This window comes from Symphodus melops (genome assembly GCF_947650265.1).
Source record: "Symphodus melops genome assembly, chromosome: 5".
In the NCBI taxonomy this organism is placed as follows: Eukaryota; Metazoa; Chordata; class Actinopteri; order Labriformes; family Labridae; genus Symphodus; species Symphodus melops.
In genome coordinates, this window is record NC_136695.1 from 19462680 (window position 1) to 19484665 (window position 21986).

At 41.3% G+C, this 21986-nt stretch overlaps 4 protein-coding genes across 9 annotated transcripts; 2 read left to right on the forward strand and 2 right to left on the reverse strand.

The window, feature by feature from the left end:
- Nucleotides 1-1631: 1631 nt before the first annotated feature.
- Nucleotides 1632-4402, forward strand: LOC306823686 (SPRY domain-containing SOCS box protein 4). The gene is made up of 2 exons (XM_079343419.1): nt 1632-3791; nt 3880-4402. Exons 1-2 carry the CDS (start codon nt 3047-3049, stop codon nt 4008-4010), a joined length of 876 nt encoding a protein of 291 aa, XP_079199545.1. The 5' UTR covers nt 1632-3046; the 3' UTR covers nt 4011-4402.
- A 455-nt stretch (nt 4403-4857) lies between these two features.
- msh5 (mutS homolog 5) lies at nt 4858-14701 on the forward strand. 6 transcript variants are annotated; one of them, XM_079343328.1, is made up of 27 exons: nt 4859-5014; nt 5265-5378; nt 5448-5571; nt 5650-5730; nt 5962-6015; nt 6117-6238; nt 6371-6480; nt 6762-6797; nt 7125-7207; nt 7292-7337; nt 8072-8210; nt 8393-8455; nt 8548-8676; nt 8811-8883; nt 9002-9111; nt 9268-9348; nt 9462-9549; nt 9627-9694; nt 10229-10347; nt 10635-10761; nt 11251-11400; nt 11670-11744; nt 13422-13568; nt 13723-13860; nt 13936-14009; nt 14108-14262; nt 14612-14701. In XM_079343328.1, exons 2-26 carry the CDS (start codon nt 5277-5279, stop codon nt 14226-14228), a joined length of 2460 nt encoding a protein of 819 aa, XP_079199454.1. In that variant the 5' UTR covers nt 4859-5014; nt 5265-5276; the 3' UTR covers nt 14229-14262; nt 14612-14701. The 6 variants fall into 6 exon arrangements, with proteins under 6 accessions (XP_079199456.1, XP_079199455.1, XP_079199458.1 ...); XM_079343330.1 differs by lacking the exon at nt 14612-14701 and having other exon boundaries at nt 4858-5014; nt 10689-10761; nt 14108-14566; XM_079343329.1 differs by lacking the exon at nt 14612-14701 and having other exon boundaries at nt 4858-5014; nt 5472-5571; nt 14108-14566.
- LOC306823638 (uncharacterized protein) lies at nt 14632-15147 on the reverse strand (the record flags this gene model as incomplete). The annotated part of the gene is made up of 2 exons (XM_079343336.1): nt 14632-14855; nt 14964-15147. Coding segments are annotated over 2 exons (408 nt in total), but the record flags the coding sequence as incomplete, so codon positions are not given.
- Nucleotides 15147-21940, reverse strand: LOC306823636 (uncharacterized protein). Its single transcript, XM_079343334.1, has 2 exons — nt 20988-21940; nt 15147-20362 (listed from the first exon to the last, which is right to left on the reverse strand). The coding sequence occupies exon 2, from the start codon at nt 20353-20355 to the stop codon at nt 19540-19542; it is 816 nt and encodes a 271-aa protein (XP_079199460.1). The 5' UTR covers nt 20356-20362; nt 20988-21940; the 3' UTR covers nt 15147-19539.
- Nucleotides 21941-21986: the final 46 nt, after the last annotated feature.

The following is a 21986-nucleotide window of genomic DNA, read 5'->3' on the forward strand; positions in this document are numbered from 1 at the left end:
AGAGTTTAATTCACAAGTTACCTGTTTTTGAAACGAGCTCCACTGCCAATGGCATGTGGGTCTTGCATTTCTCCAAATTCTTTTTTTCTTGTCTCAAAAAGGCAGGGTTTTTGTTGAGCTCTTCTACAATTTCTCTTGCCCTCTCTGTGAATCCAACATATTTCCCCACAGTGCTGTTGTATTCTCCCCACAGCACCTTATTAAAGACGATTTGTGCCAGATACATCATATCGTTTGGTGGAGTAAACTTGCAGTACATCAAGGCGGTACCGAAGAGAGCTTCTGTAACAGAAAGCAACAAGTACAAGATTTTTTAAATATGTATCCTCCACACACCATATCCAAAGTCTGCATGCACTAATAACAACACAAACAATGTCAAAGCTTTTATGTTCTAGGAAAACGTACCTGCTCTTGAGAATAGCAGAAGACTTAGCAGTGAAAATAAGCAGCATGAATTCATGGTCACTTATGAGAACAGATGTGAATTGACCTCACACACAGAACATGAGGAAGTGTAGCAGCAACAAAAAACAAACCCATTCTTTAAAGTAGGTGAGGCATGAAGTCCGAGTGTCACTTCTCACTTTGAAAGGAGCATGTCTCACAGGAGGAGTGGCCCTCCCTTGAAATCTGATCTGCCACCTCAGGTGCCGCCCCAAAATGCAAATATATGATTGACTATTTCCCTATTTAAAGATGGGACCTAAATACAATACTAAATACTCATTCCATAAAAATCTCAAAGGAAACACTTGCACTAACTTGCAATGGACTTAAATGCCAATAAAATTATTTTTGCAAAAAGTGTACACAAGTTTAAATGCTATTTTCTAATACTAAATATTGTGTCTTTAAACATACATCTTTTCTTTAAGTCTCCAAGGAATCAAGCTAAGAGAATTGATATGTTGCCAGATATGTTTTGATATGTTGTCTCAAAGTAGCACATCAAACCACCCAATTAGTTAACGTAACCCTGGCTATATGAGCACTAGCAGTGTTAACAAAATAAGTAAAAAAAATAAATAAAATTTGGGGAAAGGAAAAAAACTTACAGAAAATCCCAATATCTTTGCTTGACTAATCATTTCGTATCTTAGAATTCTTGAATGGGCTTGAACAAACTTAGCAAGACCTAAATTAATCAGGTTCTGAAAACTTTAACGTCTCTGTTTCACTATATGTCTTTTTACATTCTGAGGTGGGTCTTGTTATAGAGTTCAAGAATATTAACTGAGTAATTAAATGTTTTTATTCAGTGATAATGTAATCAGAGATAAAGAGACAAATCAGGTTACACTGTAATGTTTGATGTGACATAGTGCCCTTACATTGAAACACTTAATCATAGTATTATCAGTTGGCTGTCATAAAATAAAATCCTGATTGATTTACAGAACGGCATTACATGCATTTTTGACACATTATCCTGGATGAGAACAGGTAGCCAAGTGGTTAGTGTGCTTGCCATATAGGGTCCTCTTCCTTGCAGACTCCTTTCCCACACACACACACACACACACACACACACACACACACACAAACTCTCTCTCTCTGTCTGCTTATATTCCCTATATCCTGTCATGTGTCTTCCATGAAGGCATAAGACCCCCAAAAATTAAATAAAAGAAGCATGGCAGACAATAGGCTTACCTTTTAGTTGGAAACCATAACATAGTTCTAAAAACATTAACAATAGAAAATAAGTAGCGTTGCTAATTACGTACATTTTATCATCACAAGCTTTTCTCATTCTTATAATCTGTTAAACTCCTGCGGAATTTAAACTTTGTGTGGATTTTGTAGACAGTTTTAAGGGTTTTCCATCCATCTCGTAAGCGCCCCGCGTCATGCGCATGCGCCTTACGGAACGATGAGCCGTTTTGGATTCTATTTCATTTTTATCTTTCTGTTGATTAAATGTCCGAGTTTGATCCTCTTCCTGTGTTTCGCGATTTACGTTTACATTCATTACAGAACAAGATAACATGCATGGATATAAGAGGAGACGAGAAGACGTAGATATGCTGTTTTTCCTCCATGATAAGACAGTCCGCTCTACAAACACGTCATGAAGCCTCTCGTCCTTGTCACTGCGCCTCTGTGTGGCGTCAGTCTCAAGTGATGGACTGTGTTGTTCCCGTCTCGGAGGTCGACCTAATAAAACCCATAAAGACCAAAATGCCAGGAGTAGACGTCGCGGTTACGTTCACAGAGCAGCGATAAGATGCACTGAATGCATCATAAGAGAACATTAAAAACCCCACTGGAGCTGAGAATGACTGGAAACAGGCACCACAGAGGAGCAGTCACCAAAACAGAAGGTAAGATTTAAAGACTTATAAGATTATGTTTTTGTTTCTACTTAACATACTTTAACGTGGAGACTTGGGCCCTATATTTATTCTTTGCTTCACTGCACTATAACAGCTCACTATTATCAACCTTTCTTTGGCTTGTATGGTACTTCAAGACATAAGTAAATAGTTCAAGTTACTCAACACTAAAGCTTCAGAGCAACATATAGCCTACACTTCACACTGTTTTATTCTGTTCTTACGGAGCTTATTCTAATCTGTTCTTATTTTGTGCAACCTATTTCTCTTCTCTCCAATTTCATTGCACTCCTTTATTTGTAGGCTACTGTACTGTATATAGTCTGAAATCACTTTTTCTTCTTTGTTCTTTGCTTCTCTTTTTTTTTTTTTACACTACATAACTCTATAAACCATCTGATCATGTTTTTCTTACTATGTCATTCTTTCCCCTTTTAATACATAGTATACTAAATACAATCATTTGTGGTGGCAAATTTCATTAGCATTGCAAAGGTCAAACTTATATTTGACTGTGAGAAAACCCTTGTTAAAATGGCATTTTTCAATTTATCCAAATTGACAGAATAAGGTGCAGACAATTTATTTACAAAGCCAGATCATATATATTTTTAGTTTACAAGCTTGTTCTTGACTTCTCATAAGTCTCTCTCATAATTTTGCAGCAATCCAGCCTGTGTGTTCAGCTGTATCGGCTGTTTGTACAAATGGGGGCCTTACTGTCTCACTGGCTGTACAGCAGGGCGGACGACGGCCTTCCAATCTCCTCCTCAGATTTTACTCATCTGGCGGTACGGACCTCCTCTCGCCTCGCAATCACTCTGAACTCCTCTCTCGTCCCTCACGGAGACACTCGCTCACACTGGAGCTCAGTGCACCGCTCTCCTCATTTCCTTCTGTCTGACTGCAAACAGGAAGTTACACGCTCACCTACTGAGCTGAGCAGTGATGGGATAAGGGCAGAAATGGGGGTGAAGAGTGGGCTTCATGTATGGGAGGTGCTGTGGAGCCCCAACCTCAGGGGGAGTCATGCTGTCATTGGCATTACCATGCAGAAATGTCCCCTGCAGGCCTCAGGGTATAACGTGCTGATTGGTGGAGACTCACAGTCCTGGGGCTGGGAACTCAAAACCAATCAGCTCTGGCATAATGGTCAGTGCTTTGGACTTTACCCAGGAAAGAGGAAAGGGGGTCCCTCTGAAGCTGCAGAGGATTTTAGCCCACTTTCTTCCAATTCAACACGAATAAATGCAGCAGAGACACCTCTCCACATCCCGAAGTGCATCATGCTGGTCTTGGATGCAGATGCAGGGACTCTGGGATTCATTGTAGACGGCAGCTTTCTTGGTGTTGCGTTTAAAGATCTCCCTCTAGGAACAGAGCTGTTCCCAGCAGTAAGCAGTGTTAGAGGAGGAGCCATCATACGACTACAATACCTGAACGGTGCCACACGTAAGTATCTGGCTTTAGACAGTTCATTAGATCTGCTGTAGGCTAAAGAGAAAACAAACTAACAGAGATTTTCTGTCTCACCATACAGGGGATCCTCCTGCTCTGATGGCTCTATGTGGACTCTCCATTCGTCAGTGTTTAGGTAAAGAGAGACAGGATCAAACAGCAAAGCTACCACTACCGCCTCGTCTCCAGCACTACCTGATTTCAAGTCATTAGTTGGTGCTGAGACACACAACAAATAGGAACGTTAATAATTACAGAACTTGCAATTTATTTTATTTTCCAATAATTATGATGTCAAATGTGACTGTGACCAGACAAGTGTTTTTGTTTTTCCAACTTATTTATTGCGATGTAACTTACTGATGTTGATAACGTTTAGAAATCAGTCTGCACACTTTGCTGTGTGTCAAATTAAATAAGGTTCTAACTTTTCAACAAGGAAAAAAAGGCTCTGCCGTTTTTGTATGTTTTTTTGTAACTAAACTAGCAGTGCCTGAAATATTAAGATTTGTAATAAGGGAAAGTATAATGAGTAAAGCTTCAGCCTACACCTTTTTGGTCACATTTTTCTTCTTGGTTTTAATTACAAGCCTTTGTTATTAATTGATTTTATTGTTCCTCTTGTAAAACTGTTTGGGCCTGTGTGGACAGAAATAAATTACTGCTAATACTAAAATGAGCTGTGCAAGTAATTGAATGTTTACGTTGACTGTTTGTATCTCTTTGCAAAATATAAAAGTCTTGGATTTATCTTGGACGTTGTCATTTTTATTTACCACATGTTTTGTCCTCTCATAAAGCTCAGGAGAAAAGAGAAAAGGGGCATTTCTGTTGTGTTTGGCGGCATGGAGTCTTTCTTTATTGAACAAATAAATCACTGTCAGTAAAGAGGACTGTTGTTATCCCGCCCCCTCTGCACTGAAGACTTTCGTAATATATTTCTTAAATAAATATAGAAACTAAATTCTTCTGTTAGTCTTGTTTTGTATTTTTTTTTTTGGATGGCAATCACAGACGAAACCACTAAACGTGACTGAACGCTGTTGGCATGACAACAGAGTAAAAAAAAAAACGGAGAAGGGGACAGAGCGCGCGCTCAAAGAAAATGCAGTGGGGCTTCCAGGATAACTGCATGTAAAAAAAAAAAAAAAAAAAGTTTTATTTGTTTAAATATTAAATTCACCACAGCTTGTTGAAATACAGTCCAGTCAACTTCTGTAAGTATGTTTTAGCAAACTAAATGAAACAATGTGCCAGTGTACAAAATAATAGTTTTTTGAGGTAGCTAGCTGAACACTAGTAGTTTATCTGCTAACTTTCAGATTACCATTACACTCATTTGGCTGACGTTTATAGATAGTTTTCAATTTATGTGGTTCTTCAAGCGTTATTTAACAATTCGATTTTAATATATTAGAATAAGGGACTAGAGTCGTAACTGAGCCCTTTTTCACTGTTTCTACCAAGATTTTATTGGTGATGGCAGCGCTGGAAGGTTTAAGAGGAAGAGGAGAGGCACGGTTAGTTTTTGGTCCACAAGGCCTCAATGGAGATGCAGAAGAGGAGGAAGACTCACCGATGGTAGGCTCACTTTCCAGCAGAATCAGGTCAAACAGTAAACTGTAACTCACGGTTCATAAATGTCACCAGGTTTTATTGAGTGTTTTTGCTCAGCGTGGACAAGTGGCCCTCTGCTTCTACGATAGCAATGACTCCTCTTTACACTACATGAAAGACACTCCTGATAACTATGAGCTCCACCTGCTGGCCAGAGGTAATTTTAGCTGATAGAGGTAATAAAGCTGTGATTGTCATTAAGACTATAACCCTCCCTTCTCTTCTTTTTGTGAAGTCATCCAGGAGCTTAGTCCACATGTTATTATCACCAGTGCAAAGCAGGAGCACTGCATGACACGCTTCCTGCAAAAACTTGGTGAGTTATCTTTATTTAGTTACAAGCAACAATGTGACAGACATGTTTGTTTTCATATTATATAAGACACGAGGAATCTAAAGCAAGTATTGCTTTAAGTGTGATAAAGGAGAGGAGTGATTATATATAGATATTATACAATGCCTTATCAGGCTTTCACTTAGCACATTATAGCAGACAATTCTATTCCTTGTTCAACTTTTATCTCCCTTCCCCCCATTTTTATCTAAGGTGCAAACCCAGACTACAAACCTGAGGTGGTAACCTATCCGTTTGTTGACTTTGGTAATTATACACTCAACAGTTTTAATCAAACATGGTTGTTACTTTCACACAGGATTTTTTCAGTTAACAGATTACTTTTGGGTCCATTTTGAATCCTGTAGGTCTAGAGGTCGGTAAGCAAAGGCTACTGTCTGCCCATCTGCCTTTCCTTCCTGCCTCCATTACAGAGAGGGACAAAATGTCCTACCTCTCCTCCTGTATCTCCTTTGACTCACCCCTGATGGTGAGTCAGCTGTCACCACATCATCCTGTCCATCAGACTATCATTATGCAGAAACTTATCAGGAGCTGTCATTCATTTCCCTGCATTTTGTGTGTGTGTGTGTGTGTGTGTGTGTGTTCATCTGTTGTGTAGCTGAGGGCAGTGGGTGCTCTGCTCAAATGTCTGGACAGGAGGAGAGTAGGAGTGGAGCTGGAAGACAGCAGTGTTGGAGTTCCAATCCTACAGTTTCACGCCTACACACTGTAAGACACACATTTATTTAGTTTAGCAGTTTGCACACACACACACACACACACACACACATACACACACACACATACACACACAGATGGGACTGTGATAACACATTTTCCACAATGACTTTGTCAATGAATGGTACCTTTTACTGCTCTCTCTTCAGACATTTAAACTATACTGTCCTCTTCATTCATATACATAGTAGTTAAAGACATTATTGTGTGTGTTGCTGAATTTTCAAGTATGTTTGTTTTTCTAAAATGTTCAATATTTCCTTCCAATATAGTGAAGGTGTTGTTTGTATTGACAAAGACACCTACAGGTAAGAATGTCATCATAGTCTATCACATGATTGATTTATGTCCCATGTATTTTCCTGAAAGCTCACACTGCTCTAACAAATCTCTTATTCTTTTAAAAAGTGAATTCTTCACTGTGGCACTTTGTTTTGAATGTAATTTGTATTTTAATTGAAGATCAAACTTTCTTTTTTTTTCTGTACTTTTTTCTTTGTTTCTTGTTTTTTTTTAATTATTATTGTGCTTTTGCATTTTTTTTCTAATAAACACTGTATGATGAGGCAGGCCAAAATATATAGAGAAAGAGAGGGAGAGGTCACAGTGGGCTTTGTTTTTTTTGTTTTTTTCAGTGTTCTGCAGATCTTTAAGTCAGAACTTCACCCATCAGTCTACAAGCTGCATTCGGGTGAAAAAGAAGGACTCAGTCTTTACGGTAAACTGGCCTACAGGCAGCTATTCACGCCTTGGCGTTTGTTTGTGAGTGATATAAACTATTTGTTTAAATTGTGTCTTGTAGGGATACTAAACCGCTGCAGGTGCAAGTTTGGTTCCAAACTGCTACGGTGAGAAACAGATCTTTCTACAGTCCAATCACACAATAAAAAAGAAAACTAACAAAGACTTCTTTATTTAGTCAACAGAGAACATTAGACTGGGCTTGAACGTTTAACTGTATATACAGTTAAACGTAGGACTGCAAATAGAGTTGAACTTACTTAATTAAGACGGGAAATTAGATATAAGTCCTGTAAGACTTAGTGTATGTTAAAGTCATGTAAATAAACATCGATACCAAATTTAACAAATAAATAAGTAATAAGGCCCAAAATATTGAAGTTTGTCCGGTAGCTGGAGAGTTGCCTGAGCACTACCGAGGTGCCCATGAGCAATGCACTGTCCCGCCAACAGCTATGATGTCCTTACTGCATAGCAGTGTGTAGCAGCTTTACTCTGACTTCTGTCCTGTTTGTGCTTGTGTGTAAACCAGAATTTCCCCCAGTCATTGATACAGTATTTAATATACTTACAGTACATACACAATGTAACACTGCCTTGTTGCAATTCAGGTTCCTTCATAATTCATTTCATTATCTGGTTTTGGTTTAGTGACCGATGCAATAATGTGGATTTCTAGTCCCTGCTGTGGTTATTTAAGTGATTGTACAATATTGTCAGTCTGTCCCTTTTTCATGACACACATGGTTAACTCTGGTCTCCATTAATTTTTTTTACCATTTTGTTCTTTTTATTACAGATAAGTATTGATTTCTGTAATTGATGTCCTCTCTTTTGCCAGTGAGTGGTTTCTGCGGCCAACACAGGACCTTTCTGTGTTACACAGGAGACAGGAAGTGATACGCTTCTTCACGTCACCTCGAAACTCCGACGCCCTGAGCACTCTGCAGTCCTCACTGCGCAACATCAGCAACATACCAGTAACATCTCTGAACAAATGACCTGCTTTGTTCTCCACATCTGTTTCTAGTTATCCCTTTTCCAGATGTGTCATCACCTGAACATGGAAACTTTGCCTTTGCCTAAAGCTTGTTTGTCTCTCCGTGTGTGTGTGTGTGTTTGTGTGTGTGTGTGTGTGTGTGTGTGTGTGTGTGTGTGTAAGACTCTTCTGCGCAAAATGTCTCTCTCTCACACAAAAGTGGCAGACTGGCAGAGTCTCTACAAGGTCCGAGTAAAGTATAACCAAACACACTTTAATTACCTGACAGATTTGGTGAATAGAGGACACAATGTTGTGCTTGTGTGTGTGTCTATTAGACAGTGTACAGTGTGGTGTGTATAAGGGACACAGTGCGCCGCCTGCCTCAGTCCATCCAGCTCTTCCGCGATATAAGCGAGGGTTTCTCTGATGACCTCCAGTATATCGCCTCACTCATCAGCAGAGTTGTAAGACATACTTTAACACATAACATAAGTCAGTTAAGTCCTGGCTTTTGTTGCTAAGCTAAAGAGTTCACAGTTATTTCGTTGACTGTTGAGTGTAATGACTTGTGGCTCCACCTGTGACATGCCACATGTAGGTGGATTTTGAGAGCAGCATAGCTGAAAACCGTTTCACCATCAAACCCAACGTGGACTCAGCAATTGATGAGAGTAAGTACCTTCATACTGAGTAAGTGTTAAAAAGTCTTAAAACTGTGAAGTATCCGTGTGTTTATGGTTATGTGGTGGTTTGGTCAAAAGTCTTATCCACATTTCCTCCCTCTCTCAGAGAAGAGGAGGATGATGGGCTTATCCGACTTCCTAACAGATGTGGCCAGAAGAGAGCTGGAACATCTGGACTCTCGCATCCCCTCCTGCTGCGTCATCTACATCCCACTGGTCTTAGCTATATGTCTACACAGCTACCCGCTAATAAATATCTGCACAACTACAACATTTCCTTTTACCGTGCTTACCTTGTATTACCTGAGGGATTCAAACAGTGTCTCTGAAGCTCCACATATTTCAGAACATAATATTAAATTCTGCCTACAGATTGGGTTCCTGCTCTCTGTCCCCCGCCTGCCCAGCATGGTAGAGAAAGAGGATTTTGACATAGAAGGGCTTGATTTTATGGTTTGTTTGTGAGCGTGTTTATTTCATTTATTTTCTAATTTGTGTTTCTTTAAAATCAAATATTCTCATTCTAGTCTGGCTTTTTCTTTGTGTCTATCCTGCATGTGGGTTAGTTTCTTTCAGAGGATCGACTGCATTACCGCAGCCAGAGAACCAAGGAGCTGGACGACCTCCTTGGAGACTTACACTGTGACATTAGAGGTAATTCACCGCATCATTGGAAGAAAAATAAAACCGTATGATTGCGTTACTCTACAAACATTCTTCCTGTTTCTCAGACATGGAGACGGCAGTAATGACACAGTTGCAGAGCACAATCCTAGAGAGAAGCGCTTCCCTCTACAAGGTTTGCATGCATCACCTCCAGGTCCCAGGGTTTATAACGCACCTATTCTAATAAAAGGATTGTTGGCATGGAAATAATTCTGCAAAAATGTGTAGTTGGAGATTGTGTTAAACTATTAAAACTTCATTTGGCTCTACATTTCTGTTCAAGTACAGTGATAAGTCTCATGACTCAGATGGGTGTGCTGTTATTACAAGCTGTAAATTCAAATGTGATGGATGTCTTCATGAGCGGGATGAGCATTAAACTCAGAAGGTGAATTAGAGTTTTGATAATGATGTAGCTGTAAAATCTTCAAAGAATTAAATAGATTTCAACATTGCAATCAAATGAACAAAATAAAAAACGAGCTTCACTGAAACAAACTTGCAGTATTTCAGTAACTTCACTGTAGACACAAATGATTTCAAAAAGCATTACTGAACGCTCTTTGTGTTACAGACACTTGAAGTGTAAGTTCACAGACTTTGTATTAAATCACATGCTGTTGAGCGGTTTAGGACAGTGACCGTGTTTAATTGATGTGATGTGAAGGTTCTGGGTCTCACTGCTGAGCTGGACTGTCTGATGGCTCTGAGCGGCGCCTCCCAAGAGTACGGCTACACTTCACCGAAACTGTCCAACCACAGGAAGATCTCAATCACTCAGGGCAGGTAGGCAGTCACACAACAGTTAACCCCCTGCTACGTCAACCTTCTTTTTAAAATTTAATATAAACCTTTGATTAACCTATGATGAAACATAACATTAGCATCATTACTGTTGACAGACAGACTGTACATATAAAGTACATGTTTTATTTATTCTTAATATTTTGTACTTGATTGGTAAATGTCTGTACAGATGGAAATTAGCCAAGGTCTTACATGTTGATGTTTATTAATGTGCACTGTCCCTGTGTTTGAGTGAAGACAGTAATATATATTTTACACATTTCTAGACACCCTCTGTTAGAGCTGTGCTCCCCTGTGTTTGTGGCCAACTCCTTTCACAGCTCTGATTCAGTGGGCAGAGTTAAAATCATCACCGGCCCAAACTCATCCGGCAAGAGCATCTACCTGAAACAGGTAGGGCAGGGCTTATAAGTACATCTTTGTTTGTGACCATACATGCACTAAGACAGTTGGCGGTATTTCGTTGATGTCTCTGGACTTTCACATTTTGTTTTGTTTGTCGTTCACCGAGTTAGCTGTTAAAGCAGGCAGTCTTTTTTCCAAAAACTTAAAGTAGCACATTCACATTAAGGTGGGAGACTATAATAAAAAATGATGCGACTTCAGTGTGTTGAGCTTCCCTGACAGAGGGAGGAGCTCTAGATAGTTCAGGTAGCTGCACCTCCTTTAGGATGATTTATATTTATCCATTTCAAAGGATTTTACAGTATTATTTATGACAACAATTCAGATTTTACAAATTAATAAGAAACCACAAAACCAGACGTCAAATAAAGGTGCCATAAAGCATTGTACTAACAGAGACTGCATGTCATGCTTTGACCTCCATGTTACTATGAAGAATCAGTTATTCGACTCCTCTCTCCAATTTGTCTTTGACAGGTGGGTCTAATCGTGTTCATGGCTCTGATTGGCTCAGACATTCCTGCAAAGGAGGCAGAGATTGGTCTTGTGGACGGGATCTTTACCCGCATGCAGAGCAGAGAGTCGGTGTCTTTGGGCCTCAGCACCTTCATGATAGACCTCAACCAGGTACCTCAGACGCTCACTTTATTTCACACAAGCTGAAGTGTGTGTGTGTGTGTGTGTGTGTGTGTGTGTTTGTGTGTGTGGGTGGGTGTGGAAATAGAAGATATGAACTTCCAACATTACTGGCCTCCAGCTCTACTCCCACTCTCCTCCTGTCAAGACATTTTATACAACAGCTACTGCCTACAACCCTGACATACAAACAAACAAACAAACAAACACACAATAAAACAGCACAGTGTAGTAGAACCGTTTGTGTCTTTATTCTCCAGATGGCCCAGGCTCTGAACAGCAGCACCGGCAACTCATTAGTTCTCATCGATGAATTCGGAAAAGGAACTAACACAGTAAGAAGAAACCTTGCTCATGCCCTTTGTGAATAAGATACATATGTACACACATAACAGGGACACAGTGTCATCAAACCCAAACATCCTGGAAACAAGTTCCAGACGATAATATTCTGCCATTTGGAGCTGCAGCAGAAACAGACCTTAAGTTCAGTCCAGCATGTGTGACCTACAAGCAGCAAACTGGCAACAGCTGTTAAGACTTGCAGATGAACAGTGGAGGTGCTAATGTGTGGAAGGGAAGTAATAATGTACTGTTGGCGCTACAGGCAAAGACTGTTAAAACTGTCCTACCGCTGAAAAGCTCACTGTGCCGTCCTCCATCACTGTCTGCCACATGACTCTAGAGGAAGACAGAGAGGGTCCAAAGACCACAGAGCTGCTGAACCACGAGTGTGGGCTCAAAAAGTTCTGTCTCAGCCCAGTTCATACATGTTAGAATAACAAATGGATTCAATAGAGAAATTATTACAATGCATTTGTTCATCTCGAGAAGCCATCAGATGTATTATTTTACTCTGCACATCCTTGAAATGAAACAAGTTTCAGATCATTGTCTCGCTGCCTGGCCAGAAACTCAACAGTTGAAGTTTCTTCTCACCACTCGAACAGTTTTGTTTTTCAGCTGGAGCAGACAGCAAGCTAACTCGGTGAGCAACAAGAGTGAAGGGTTTAAAAGGCCGCAGAGAGAAGCGAATAAAACTGCTACACAGAATATTTGTTCTGAAAAGACTTTATTACAAATGACAAAGCCGAGTCAGTGTGCAGATGTCGGTGATACAATGATCAGTATCAGTCTTATAAACAGCTTCTCACCAAGTTCTGTGAACTCTGGTCAACATGTTTCATAGGTCATCACTCAAGTTTCATAATGTCAGGTCAACAATGGGTGTCAGAGGTTACTTACGATTATGAACAGTCGTAAAGCTCAGTGCCTGCACATAAAACACTTCCTGGAATAACATCGTCAGAGTGAATTAAAGATGACATTGAACAGATGAGGTTAGTGCAGCATTTAGCAGGCCAGTCAATTTGTTTTAGACCAAAACATTTTAAAGACATTTTAATGAAAATAATTCAATCTGTATCACTCTGATCCTTAGAGTTTTAACATCTTTTTTAACAGATAATACTGGAAAAAACGGGAATATTACTGTTACACTGTTAGCATTTAATTACGAAAGAGGAACATCTAGTTTGTGGACCTTTCAACCTCCAGACCAGTAGGTAGGAATGTTGTGTTAATGGGTTTATTGGTGGCACCAACTCAGTCTGATGCTATCATGGGTTTGTGTCAAAAGCGTAATCTTATAAAGCTAATAGAATTAAATAAACTAAACACAAAGTCAGGACTTTTAGTTAAGTTTCCCATCAGGTTTGGTATCCTGTTATATCTATAAAAGTCTGTTTATTCTGTACATTGGTGTTTTTTGTTCCTTTATTTGTAGTGATTTCACACTCGTCACATCTCAGGAGAAGAAAGGCCACAATAAAAAAAACAAGTCCTGGGACTACTTTGTCATTGATGCCCTTTAGAGTTAACATTCACATAGGTGTTAAACCATTTACTTATTTAGTTTGAAGTCAATTGTCAAATAGATACCAACGAATTTCACCGACAGTAGCTTCATCTGTGCACAGAACGCAGACAGTCCTAACATGCTGCCTTTGCAGGTGGACGGACTTTCACTGCTGGCTGCATCGGTCTCTTATTGGCTGAGAAAAGCTCCGGTGGATGTTCCTCACGTGCTGTTGGCCACTAACTTTCACAGTTTGCTGCAGCTCGGTCTTCTACCCTCCTCTGGCTTGCTGTCTCTTCTGGTACGGAGAGAAGTGTAATTGATCTGATCACATACAGCCCGAAGCACTTTGGGACTGTTCAGCGAAGTTCCTGATTGAAAACTGAGCTGCAGGAGATAATGTTGTTTGAACATCGAGTGTGTGTGTGTGTGTGTGTGTGTGTGTGTGTATGTAGACTCTAGAGACAGCTGTGGACGGTGATGAGTTGGTGTTTCTGTACCAACTGAAAGAAGGAATCTGTCAGTCCAGCTATGCTGCTAACATCGCCACTCTGGCAGGCCTACCAACCAGCCTTGTACAGAGAGGAGTGGAGGTAAACGCACTGTGATTCACATTCACAAATAGACACACTCATAGACAGACTGTGTGTGTGTGTGTGTTTGGTCAGGTGTCCGAACTGTACAGAACAGGACGTCCTGTCAAACGCATTGACAAAGCCTCATCAGATGAGCAGGCGAACAGGTATGTTGAACTGGAGCTTCAAAATATTAGGCAATAAAAAGACAAGACAAACAGAGCAGAGTTGACACTCAGACTGATATGACCTGTGTGACTGACAGGTGCAGGTCTGTGGTGGAGAAGTTCATGGTCTTGGACCTGGAGGACACACGCTTGGACCTTCAGCACTTCATGAAAGAGGAGCTCCTGCCCTCTGCTGGGGAGATGCTAAACCGCAGCTAAAGTGTACCTGCTGTCTCCCTTCTACGCCTCTGTGGTCAGTTTACTCCTTCGCTGTCTGAGGTCAGCTGTTTTGGGAAAAGTTCACTTTAACTGATTTTCAACCGAGGGACAGAAACTTTGTATGTAGACACACGAGGAGAATGATATTGTAATTTAAATTCATATTATACTGCATGTGTTGTATTCAGTTAAAATCGTATGTTTAATTAGAAAACAAACAGATCGGGTGGATTAAAGGCTCTAGAAACGTACACGTTATAACTCTAATCATCTTAGTAGGGTTTTCTAATTAAGTCGTGTACTGGACTGTAAACAAATTACAGCAGATGTTCAAAGACCTTCCAGCTTCCCTTCACTCAGTCCTTTTCTGTCTGATCACATAGATATAAACGCAGCATGTTCATTATGACCCCGTTGAGGATTCAGAGAGGTGCCAGATGCTCAGTAGAGCCATGGTGAGATATAAAAGTGGGACTGGGAGTTTGTGCGCTGAGTTGCAGAAGGGAGTGTTGCAGCAGTGTTTGGTCATGACGAAGAATGTCTTATTAGAGAAGAGTTCCACCGTCGTCTCCACGCCGCACTCCTCCACTTTTGCACAACCCAATGTCTTTACATCCAGAGTGTCAGCTGGGGAGAGAAGTGCAGCATCTCAGTTCAAGTGAAATATCAACTTCAAATGTTCAGGTGTCAATGAATGATTCTACGCTGGCCAAAAGGACCGCCTTCTCAACACACCTGCCTTCCCTCGGCCTGTGTAGCAGAGCTCCTTGTGGCTGCAGTTTGTTTCTGTGGTGTAGCAGGCATCCCAGAAGCCCAGCTCACAGCGGAAACATTTCAGAGCCTCATGCTCCAATCCTACTGAATCCAAGAGCTCCTCCTCCACACCTGGACCCAAGAAATGCCCCACAAACAGTTTGATTCAATCAGCTGTACCTGGAGGAATTTGACTGAGCAAATAGCCCAACAACACACCGTCTCGCGACAAAATGACAAAATGATAGCAAGTATACAGAGTGAACAAATCAGTAAACACTATACAAGACACGTGCAAAGAACGGAGAATACAAATGAATGGAATAAAAGCATTGGGGGCTTTTCTTATGTATGTATTAACTTATCAGACTCTTTAGTCAGAAGCACTTTCAAATGATATCGAGCCAAAACGATGAGCCTTCCTCTGTTGAGCACTTAAGCATCTCAGAAAGATTGTGTTTATTCTGCTGCAGTCTGGAATTTGTTTCTTTGAGAGGATGACTTGTGTTCGTCGGGGAGAGCTCCAAGTCTTCAGGCTAGTGTTTTGATTAAACAGACAGATACTGGAATTAATAGAAAAGAGTTGGCAGAAACATTTCTATGAGGGAGTGGGGGAAAACCGTGAGTTATCTCTGTCCCCACTGTATTTCACCGTCTCAGAATAATACAGCACATTACGTCTCTGTCAGGGTTTAAAGTCCAGAATAGCCAATCTATTTGCCAAATGGGCAGCTCCAGTGCAGCTGATGCTGCTGGTACCGGATTAATCTCCACCATGAGGCCATGAGTTGAGCTCAGGGGGGCTAACGATCCTTATCCCCCGTTATCTTGTTAGCTAGTGCCAGCTCAGGTGAATGAGCAGACAACAGAGCAGTGAGGCGAGTGCAAACTTACAAACTTTTATGTGTTACTAGTTTAGAGAGAAGGAAATCTGGAAAATGTACAACCGTCCCGTGCTGTCTGAAATGTACCGTGACTTCACAAAGACACCATGATTATTGAGTTCCCTATCTGTTGACATCGTTTTAGAGATGTCTTGACACACAGACTGCTGGTTTACTACTGCACTCGTAAATACACTATTATTAATGAGGATTATTTGACACATTTTATCGAACAACATTTTCTGGTTCCAGCTTCTCAAATGATTTGATTCAATGTCTTCACTTGTTCTTTGGTAAATTATAATTATTATATCTTTCCTTTTCTTTTTTTTTAAACTTAAAATGAAATGATAGGATGTCAATTATTACATTCTTGAAAGACATTTTTCACTCTTTGTTCAGAAATCCTCCATCAAGTCATTTAAAGATGAATTAAAAATCTCTGGACACATGTTGGTAAAAAAAAGTTTTAGCACAGCTTTATTGAATCAATAGACAGTTTGAGTATGTCCTCTTTATGTTCAGGTAATTAAAATTAATCAAAATCACGATATCACGATACTTGTTCGTCTTGGCGCTCTAATTGTGTGAACACGTGTGAAACTAAATACAATGCGTTGCTCTTTAAGCAGCGTCACACAACGGAAGGTTTAATTTCCACCAATTAAAACGTCTTCTCTTCTATGTCTTACCTTGAGCAGGTACGAGCGTCAAAACTGCAAAAGCACAGAATATTAGTCCTTTCATTTTGAATGGGATGCTCCTTCCACTGACTCCAGCATGAGGACTGTGGAGAAGACCAAACTCAGGAGCTGAAATCGGATTAGTCTGGAAAGCAGCTGCTCTTTTTTTCCTGCACTGAACGCAGCTGCTGAAAATCTGTAGATGATCAAACGAGGGATGTCTTCAGGGGAAGTTTCTGACCTCACCTTGATTGTACAATGTGGAAGAAAAAAAAAAAAAAAAAGGTCGGGATGGAAAGTTAAAGATTCCAGAAAATGTCATTTGGTTTATTAGCCATTTCAGAAGAAGATGCAGTGTGAATGTTACAAATAAGACCAGGCTGTAAACTCCCACAGTCCCACAGTTTTGATGACATACTGCATGCCAGATATAGAAACATTAAAAACCTTCCTCCTTAAAGCAGATGATCAACACTTGTCACATAGGATGTCTTAACTGGACCCAGTTTCCTGCTGAAACAGTGAAATCATCAGGCTGGTTGATCCTCACACACTCACACCTGTCACACCTACAAAAGCTGTTGATAATAGCTGTGCTGTAACAAAGACATTGTCCTGAATCAGCGCAGGGTTAAGAAGCTTACAGCCTCCGGTCGGTCTGCAAAGATATCGCCCTACTTAATCTGTCAGAGGAGGGGATAGATTCAGTTATATTCTAATGCAGCAAAAAAAGAAAAAAACAGAGAGATGTGCACATCAGAAACCTCAACAATTTCTTGTATTTTGTGTTTCTGCAGTGCTGTTCACTCATGCTGAAGTACATTTAAACTCCCTTTGGTCACTGCGGTGTCATAGTCAAAAACAAAATTGAATCTAATAAAATGGGTTTGGCTTTTTAAGCTATATGAATAAACTGTGTTCATTAAGAATCCCCCAAACATGTTCTTAAAAGGCCCACTCACATGACCCCAGTCGTAACTAAAGCATAGTTTAATTGTATTTATGACGGCGATTCCAACAAATGAGGTCTCAACTTCCACACTGTGAGTTCTGCTGCTTGACTTTAAACGGAGTAAGGGTGCCGGTAGCCCTGCGGTGGCCACGGTTCAATTCTGAGCTGTGCCTCCTGTCCTGCATGTTACTCCAGACAGTCTCTCGCCCGACTGCAGATTCTACCCACTATCCCGTCTCTACTATAAAAGTGTATAAAGCCAGAAAAAATAAGAGTTTGAGTCTCAGATCCCCTCTAAATACAGCATCTCTTGAGAAATGTATCAGCTTTCTTTCTCTTACAAAACAAATGACCAGAAAAATAGTTTCAACACAGCACAAGTTCAGCTTTTGAACACATTGTTATCTGTAATAGGTAAAAAAAACACAACATATTTTATCTAATATAAATCCTCAGACTAACTAATAAAATTAAACAAATGTTTAGATGCAGCTCTGAAAGTCATCGACATCCCTGGTGTAAACACAGCAGCTCTTCTCACAGTGAGAAGGAGTTACGTGTGTGTGTGAGTGTTTTTGAGCTGCATTTCTGAGCTTTAAGTGCGAAGGAGGCTGATCGAAGCTCGTTGGAAGATTCAGATCCATCTCCCAATCTTAGCCGTGCTCCTGAGAGATGCATGCAGCACCTAAAACAGCATGCCGTACCTACACATCACACCTCTTCTGACTGTGTGAGGAAGAGAGTGAGATGGGTGCTGTGTCGAGTGAGTGAGTGAAATGTGTGGCTGCAAATGACTGTACGCTTCAGTCTTAGTCGTCATCTGGATGGCAGGATCCCAGCATGGGCCCAAACAACAAGGAAATACTCTGCAGTCCTAAAGCACCTATAAAAGCCTTCAGACTGATCCCCTGTGTAATTAGAAGCTGGAGGAGAAAATGCTGGTGATAATTAAAATCCTACCTCGGTTACCTCTCAGCCTGTTCAAACATGCTCAGTCTGGATTCATTAGAACTGACATTATTTTACTGGGGGGTTTTTTTTGTTTGTTTGTTTTTTGTCTTTTTTTCTGGCTGCAGGATTGAGATGATGGAGGATGGAGTATTTGAATAAAAGCGTAGGAATCAGATGATGAACAGGAGGAGATGAAAGGTCGGTATGGTGGGAGAATGAGGCTTCAGTTACACGATTCACAGGGCCGCTTTTCTCAGTTACGCTGCGTCAGGAATAACTCATAACAGACTCACCACATTTCACTGTTTTTTTTTTTTCCCTCCTTATTGCTCTTTTCTTTCTATCCACAACCTGATTCAGATTCTCTAAGATCTTGTATCATCACATTCGAGAAAAAGGAGAAAACTGAGCAGCTGACACCAAATTAAAAAAATTAAATTGCAGCAAAAAAACAAAAAAACCCTCTCGTCCACATTACGTGCGTACAAAGCACCAGATGGTATTTATAGAGTGGCTGTAGGTGTGGAGTGAGTGCAGTGTGTCCTTTGGTGCTCCTCTTGTTTATACGGAACCAATATGCTTAGATAAAGAGTAGATTACAGTATGTGTGAGATTAGATAAAGGCTCAATGGAGACCTAATCTGGCTCATCCTCTTACCAAACCTCACCAGTGAGGAAATGTAGGCGCTGTATCAATGAGAGAGGATGTGTGTGTGTGTAAAAGAGAAAGGGGAGGGGGAGTAGACTACGTGTGTTCCTCTCCCTCCATGGCACCCAACTAACTTTTTCAGCAATTCTCCTCACGTCCTAATATGGTCAAGCAGGCAGTGGCCTCTGGGATTTTGGGCAGGGGTGAGTTCAAAGACAACAAGATGGGTTTAGTTGACATCAAACAGCATAGCTCCAATCTTTCAAACGTGGGTGAGTCAGTAAAAGATGTAGGACAAAAAAAAAAATCGCTCACAGAATGAGACTCAGAGCCACTGCGCCACTCAGAGGCACGAAATCATACCAACACACAGTCTTTAGTTCAATGCCTGCATGTGTCTCATCATGCATATTTTATAAGAGTTAAATCAGTAGGAGGTTCAGTGTTGAGTCTGCAGAGGAGAGCCTGTCCGTATGTTAAAGTTGATTTCACTGGAGTTGCAGGACTCTGAGTTGACAGAGGAGTGGGAGATGGACATGCATGGGGAGGGAGGTTGAGGAGTTGGCTCCTGATGGTGCAGAACTTGAGCCAACAGCGTCGACCGTCCCTCTTTCTCCTCTCCCTCCCTGTATTCGTTATCTCTGCCTCCTGCGTCTGAAGGAGGCGGTGGGGATGCTCTGCTGCTGATGTTTTTTCGGTTCTTGCCGAATGGAGGGGGAGGAAGAGGGGGAGCACAGTTGTGTTCTAAGAGAGGGCAGGCATGGGCTGGAGTGGCCCAGCACCCCTGCTCTCCATCTCCACACTCCCAATGCGCCTGGCAGCCGAAGCTGGGCCGTTCCTGCAAATCCTCCCAGCCGTTTCCTCCCTTCAGATCCTCCAGGTCGTCGGGTATCTCCCGTCTGAGGTCTTCCTGGTCCCGGTTTTCATAGAGAAGTGTGGCCGCGCAGATGAAGATGAACAGGCCCACTCCCATGACCACAGGACCGGCTAGTTTCATCCTCTCAACGTGGGTGCTGCCTCGGCCGCCCACCGGCTTTGGTGCCGCAGAAACGTAGCCCGCTATTGCGACTGCCATCCCGACCAAAACCACGGCGACACCCAGCATGAGCCACACGCCGGGGGCAGAGCGCAGGTGAAGTTTGGTCTGGAGGACTTCACCTTTTCTCAGGTGTCTGTGGCATGCTGGGAGGCAAGTAGGTGAAGAGTGGGAAGAATGGGAGGAGGTGGGGCTGCAGACAGGACTGGCTGCTGTCATCCTTAGGCTTCAGATTGAACAGACAGGAGAAGAAAAAAAAAGAGGGAGGACAAAAGAATTAAAGAAGCATGCAGGCAGAGGGAGAGCACAAGATAGTTTACTCTGCATCGCAAACAACAGGAAATAGCAGCTTTAATAAGACATGTGGCTGAGTTAATGAGATGCCAAACCTTCTGCAGCTCCTCCAGTGTCTCTGTGGAGCCACACAGAAGCTTTCAGCTCTCCACGGAGCCCTGCAGCAGCCTCAATGAACCCGTGCTCAACTGTTACTGAGCCTCTCATTCATCCTCAGAGGGATATAACACAACTGACCCCTGCCAGAACCTCATAATGTCTTCTAGCCTGACAGTGTCATTATGGTCATAAAGAATAGTCACGTTACTACAGCAATTGATCAGTTGAAGTCATGATATCGATTCTGCGGAGGTAAATAAAGGCAGCACAATTCAACAGGACAAAAATGAAGATCGGATATCAAATCATGTCTTCCAAGTGTTCTGAAGCATGCATCTTTAATGTTACATTTAAATTCATGCCGCTCGACAGCACTGCTGTTGACTACAGATATCCACTGCAGTTCACTGTCCGGATACTTACACGCAGTCATGATAAAAATCAGTTTGAGTACTTGCCTTGTTTTGGATGTAAATCCGATGCAGAAACTGCCTCCTCGGCATTATCAAAATGAATATCCCCGAGTTGCGTTTATTCCTCCCACTCCTCTGTGCGTCTTCTCCAACACTTCTCGGGTTCAATCCAGACTTTCACTTCAATCCTCCTCAGATTAACACGCTTCTTTTAATTTCTTGCTGTACTGTGTGCAGCGCAACAGCTGGTAGCACGAAATGAATTTTACAGTAAGAAAAAAAAAATCAAACAGTTGAAGTAAAAGTGGTGCAAAGCTGCTCACTGCCTCCGTGTCTCCTCGCTCCTTGTGCGCCTCTGCAGCCTGTTTTCATGTGCGAGTGTGTGTGTGTGTGTGTGTAGAGAGGAGGGGTCGTGGGAATCCATGGCTGGTCCAGGCCAGTCCCACGCTGAGTTCAGTTATTCTTAGAGATGACCAGAAAACAATTCACCCTCGAAGAAGACGCTGCCTGTCTTTGTCAGAAAACGTATGGATAAGTAAATGCATTGTGTTTGTTTCACAAACTTTTAAAAAGTGTTCAGTACATTTCTTGGATGTGCTTTTTCTTCTACAAGGCAGCTATCGAGGTTTTCAATCAAATCTTTGAGATATAGATAGGTTTAAAAATGAAAAATAATATAAGGGCGATTATTTCAGCTCATTTCAACAAGAGGCCAAAAGCTAGACTAGAAATTAGACCGCATCATTAATGGCCAGAATTCATGCAAGAATTGTGGGTAATGTAGTCACCTGGTTTTAAGCAGGAAGATACTCATTTAATATTACACTGATATCTGTAGTTCTAACTCATTAAATGTTTTTCTTTTTGTAACTACTGTCCACATAAAGGACACATCTGGACCAGATGTAGGCCACTTTTGAGTACAAGTGTAGAACAATTAGAGTGAACAGATTAACATCACAATGTATTGCAACCTTCGCGATTTTACCCGTTACGTTATCTACATGTACGTGTTGTTAAAATTACTGAGACAACAGCAGGCAG

Coding starts and splice junctions, on each gene's coding strand:
- LOC306823636 (XM_079343334.1), bottom strand. CDS start 20,355: ATGACAGCAGCCAGTCCTGTCTGCAGCCCCACCTCCTCCCATTCTTCC.
- LOC306823686 (XM_079343419.1), top strand. CDS start 3,047: ATGGGGGCCTTACTGTCTCACTGGCTGTACAGCAGGGCGGACGACGGC. Junction 3,792..3,879: donor ATACCTGAACGGTGCCACAC/GTAAGTATCTGG, acceptor CTCACCATACAG/GGGATCCTCCTGCTCTGATG.
- msh5 (XM_079343328.1), top strand. CDS start 5,277: ATGGCAGCGCTGGAAGGTTTAAGAGGAAGAGGAGAGGCACGGTTAGTT. Junction 13,569..13,722: donor CTGGCTTGCTGTCTCTTCTG/GTACGGAGAGAA, acceptor GTGTGTATGTAG/ACTCTAGAGACAGCTGTGGA. Junction 14,010..14,107: donor TCAGATGAGCAGGCGAACAG/GTATGTTGAACT, acceptor TGTGACTGACAG/GTGCAGGTCTGTGGTGGAGA.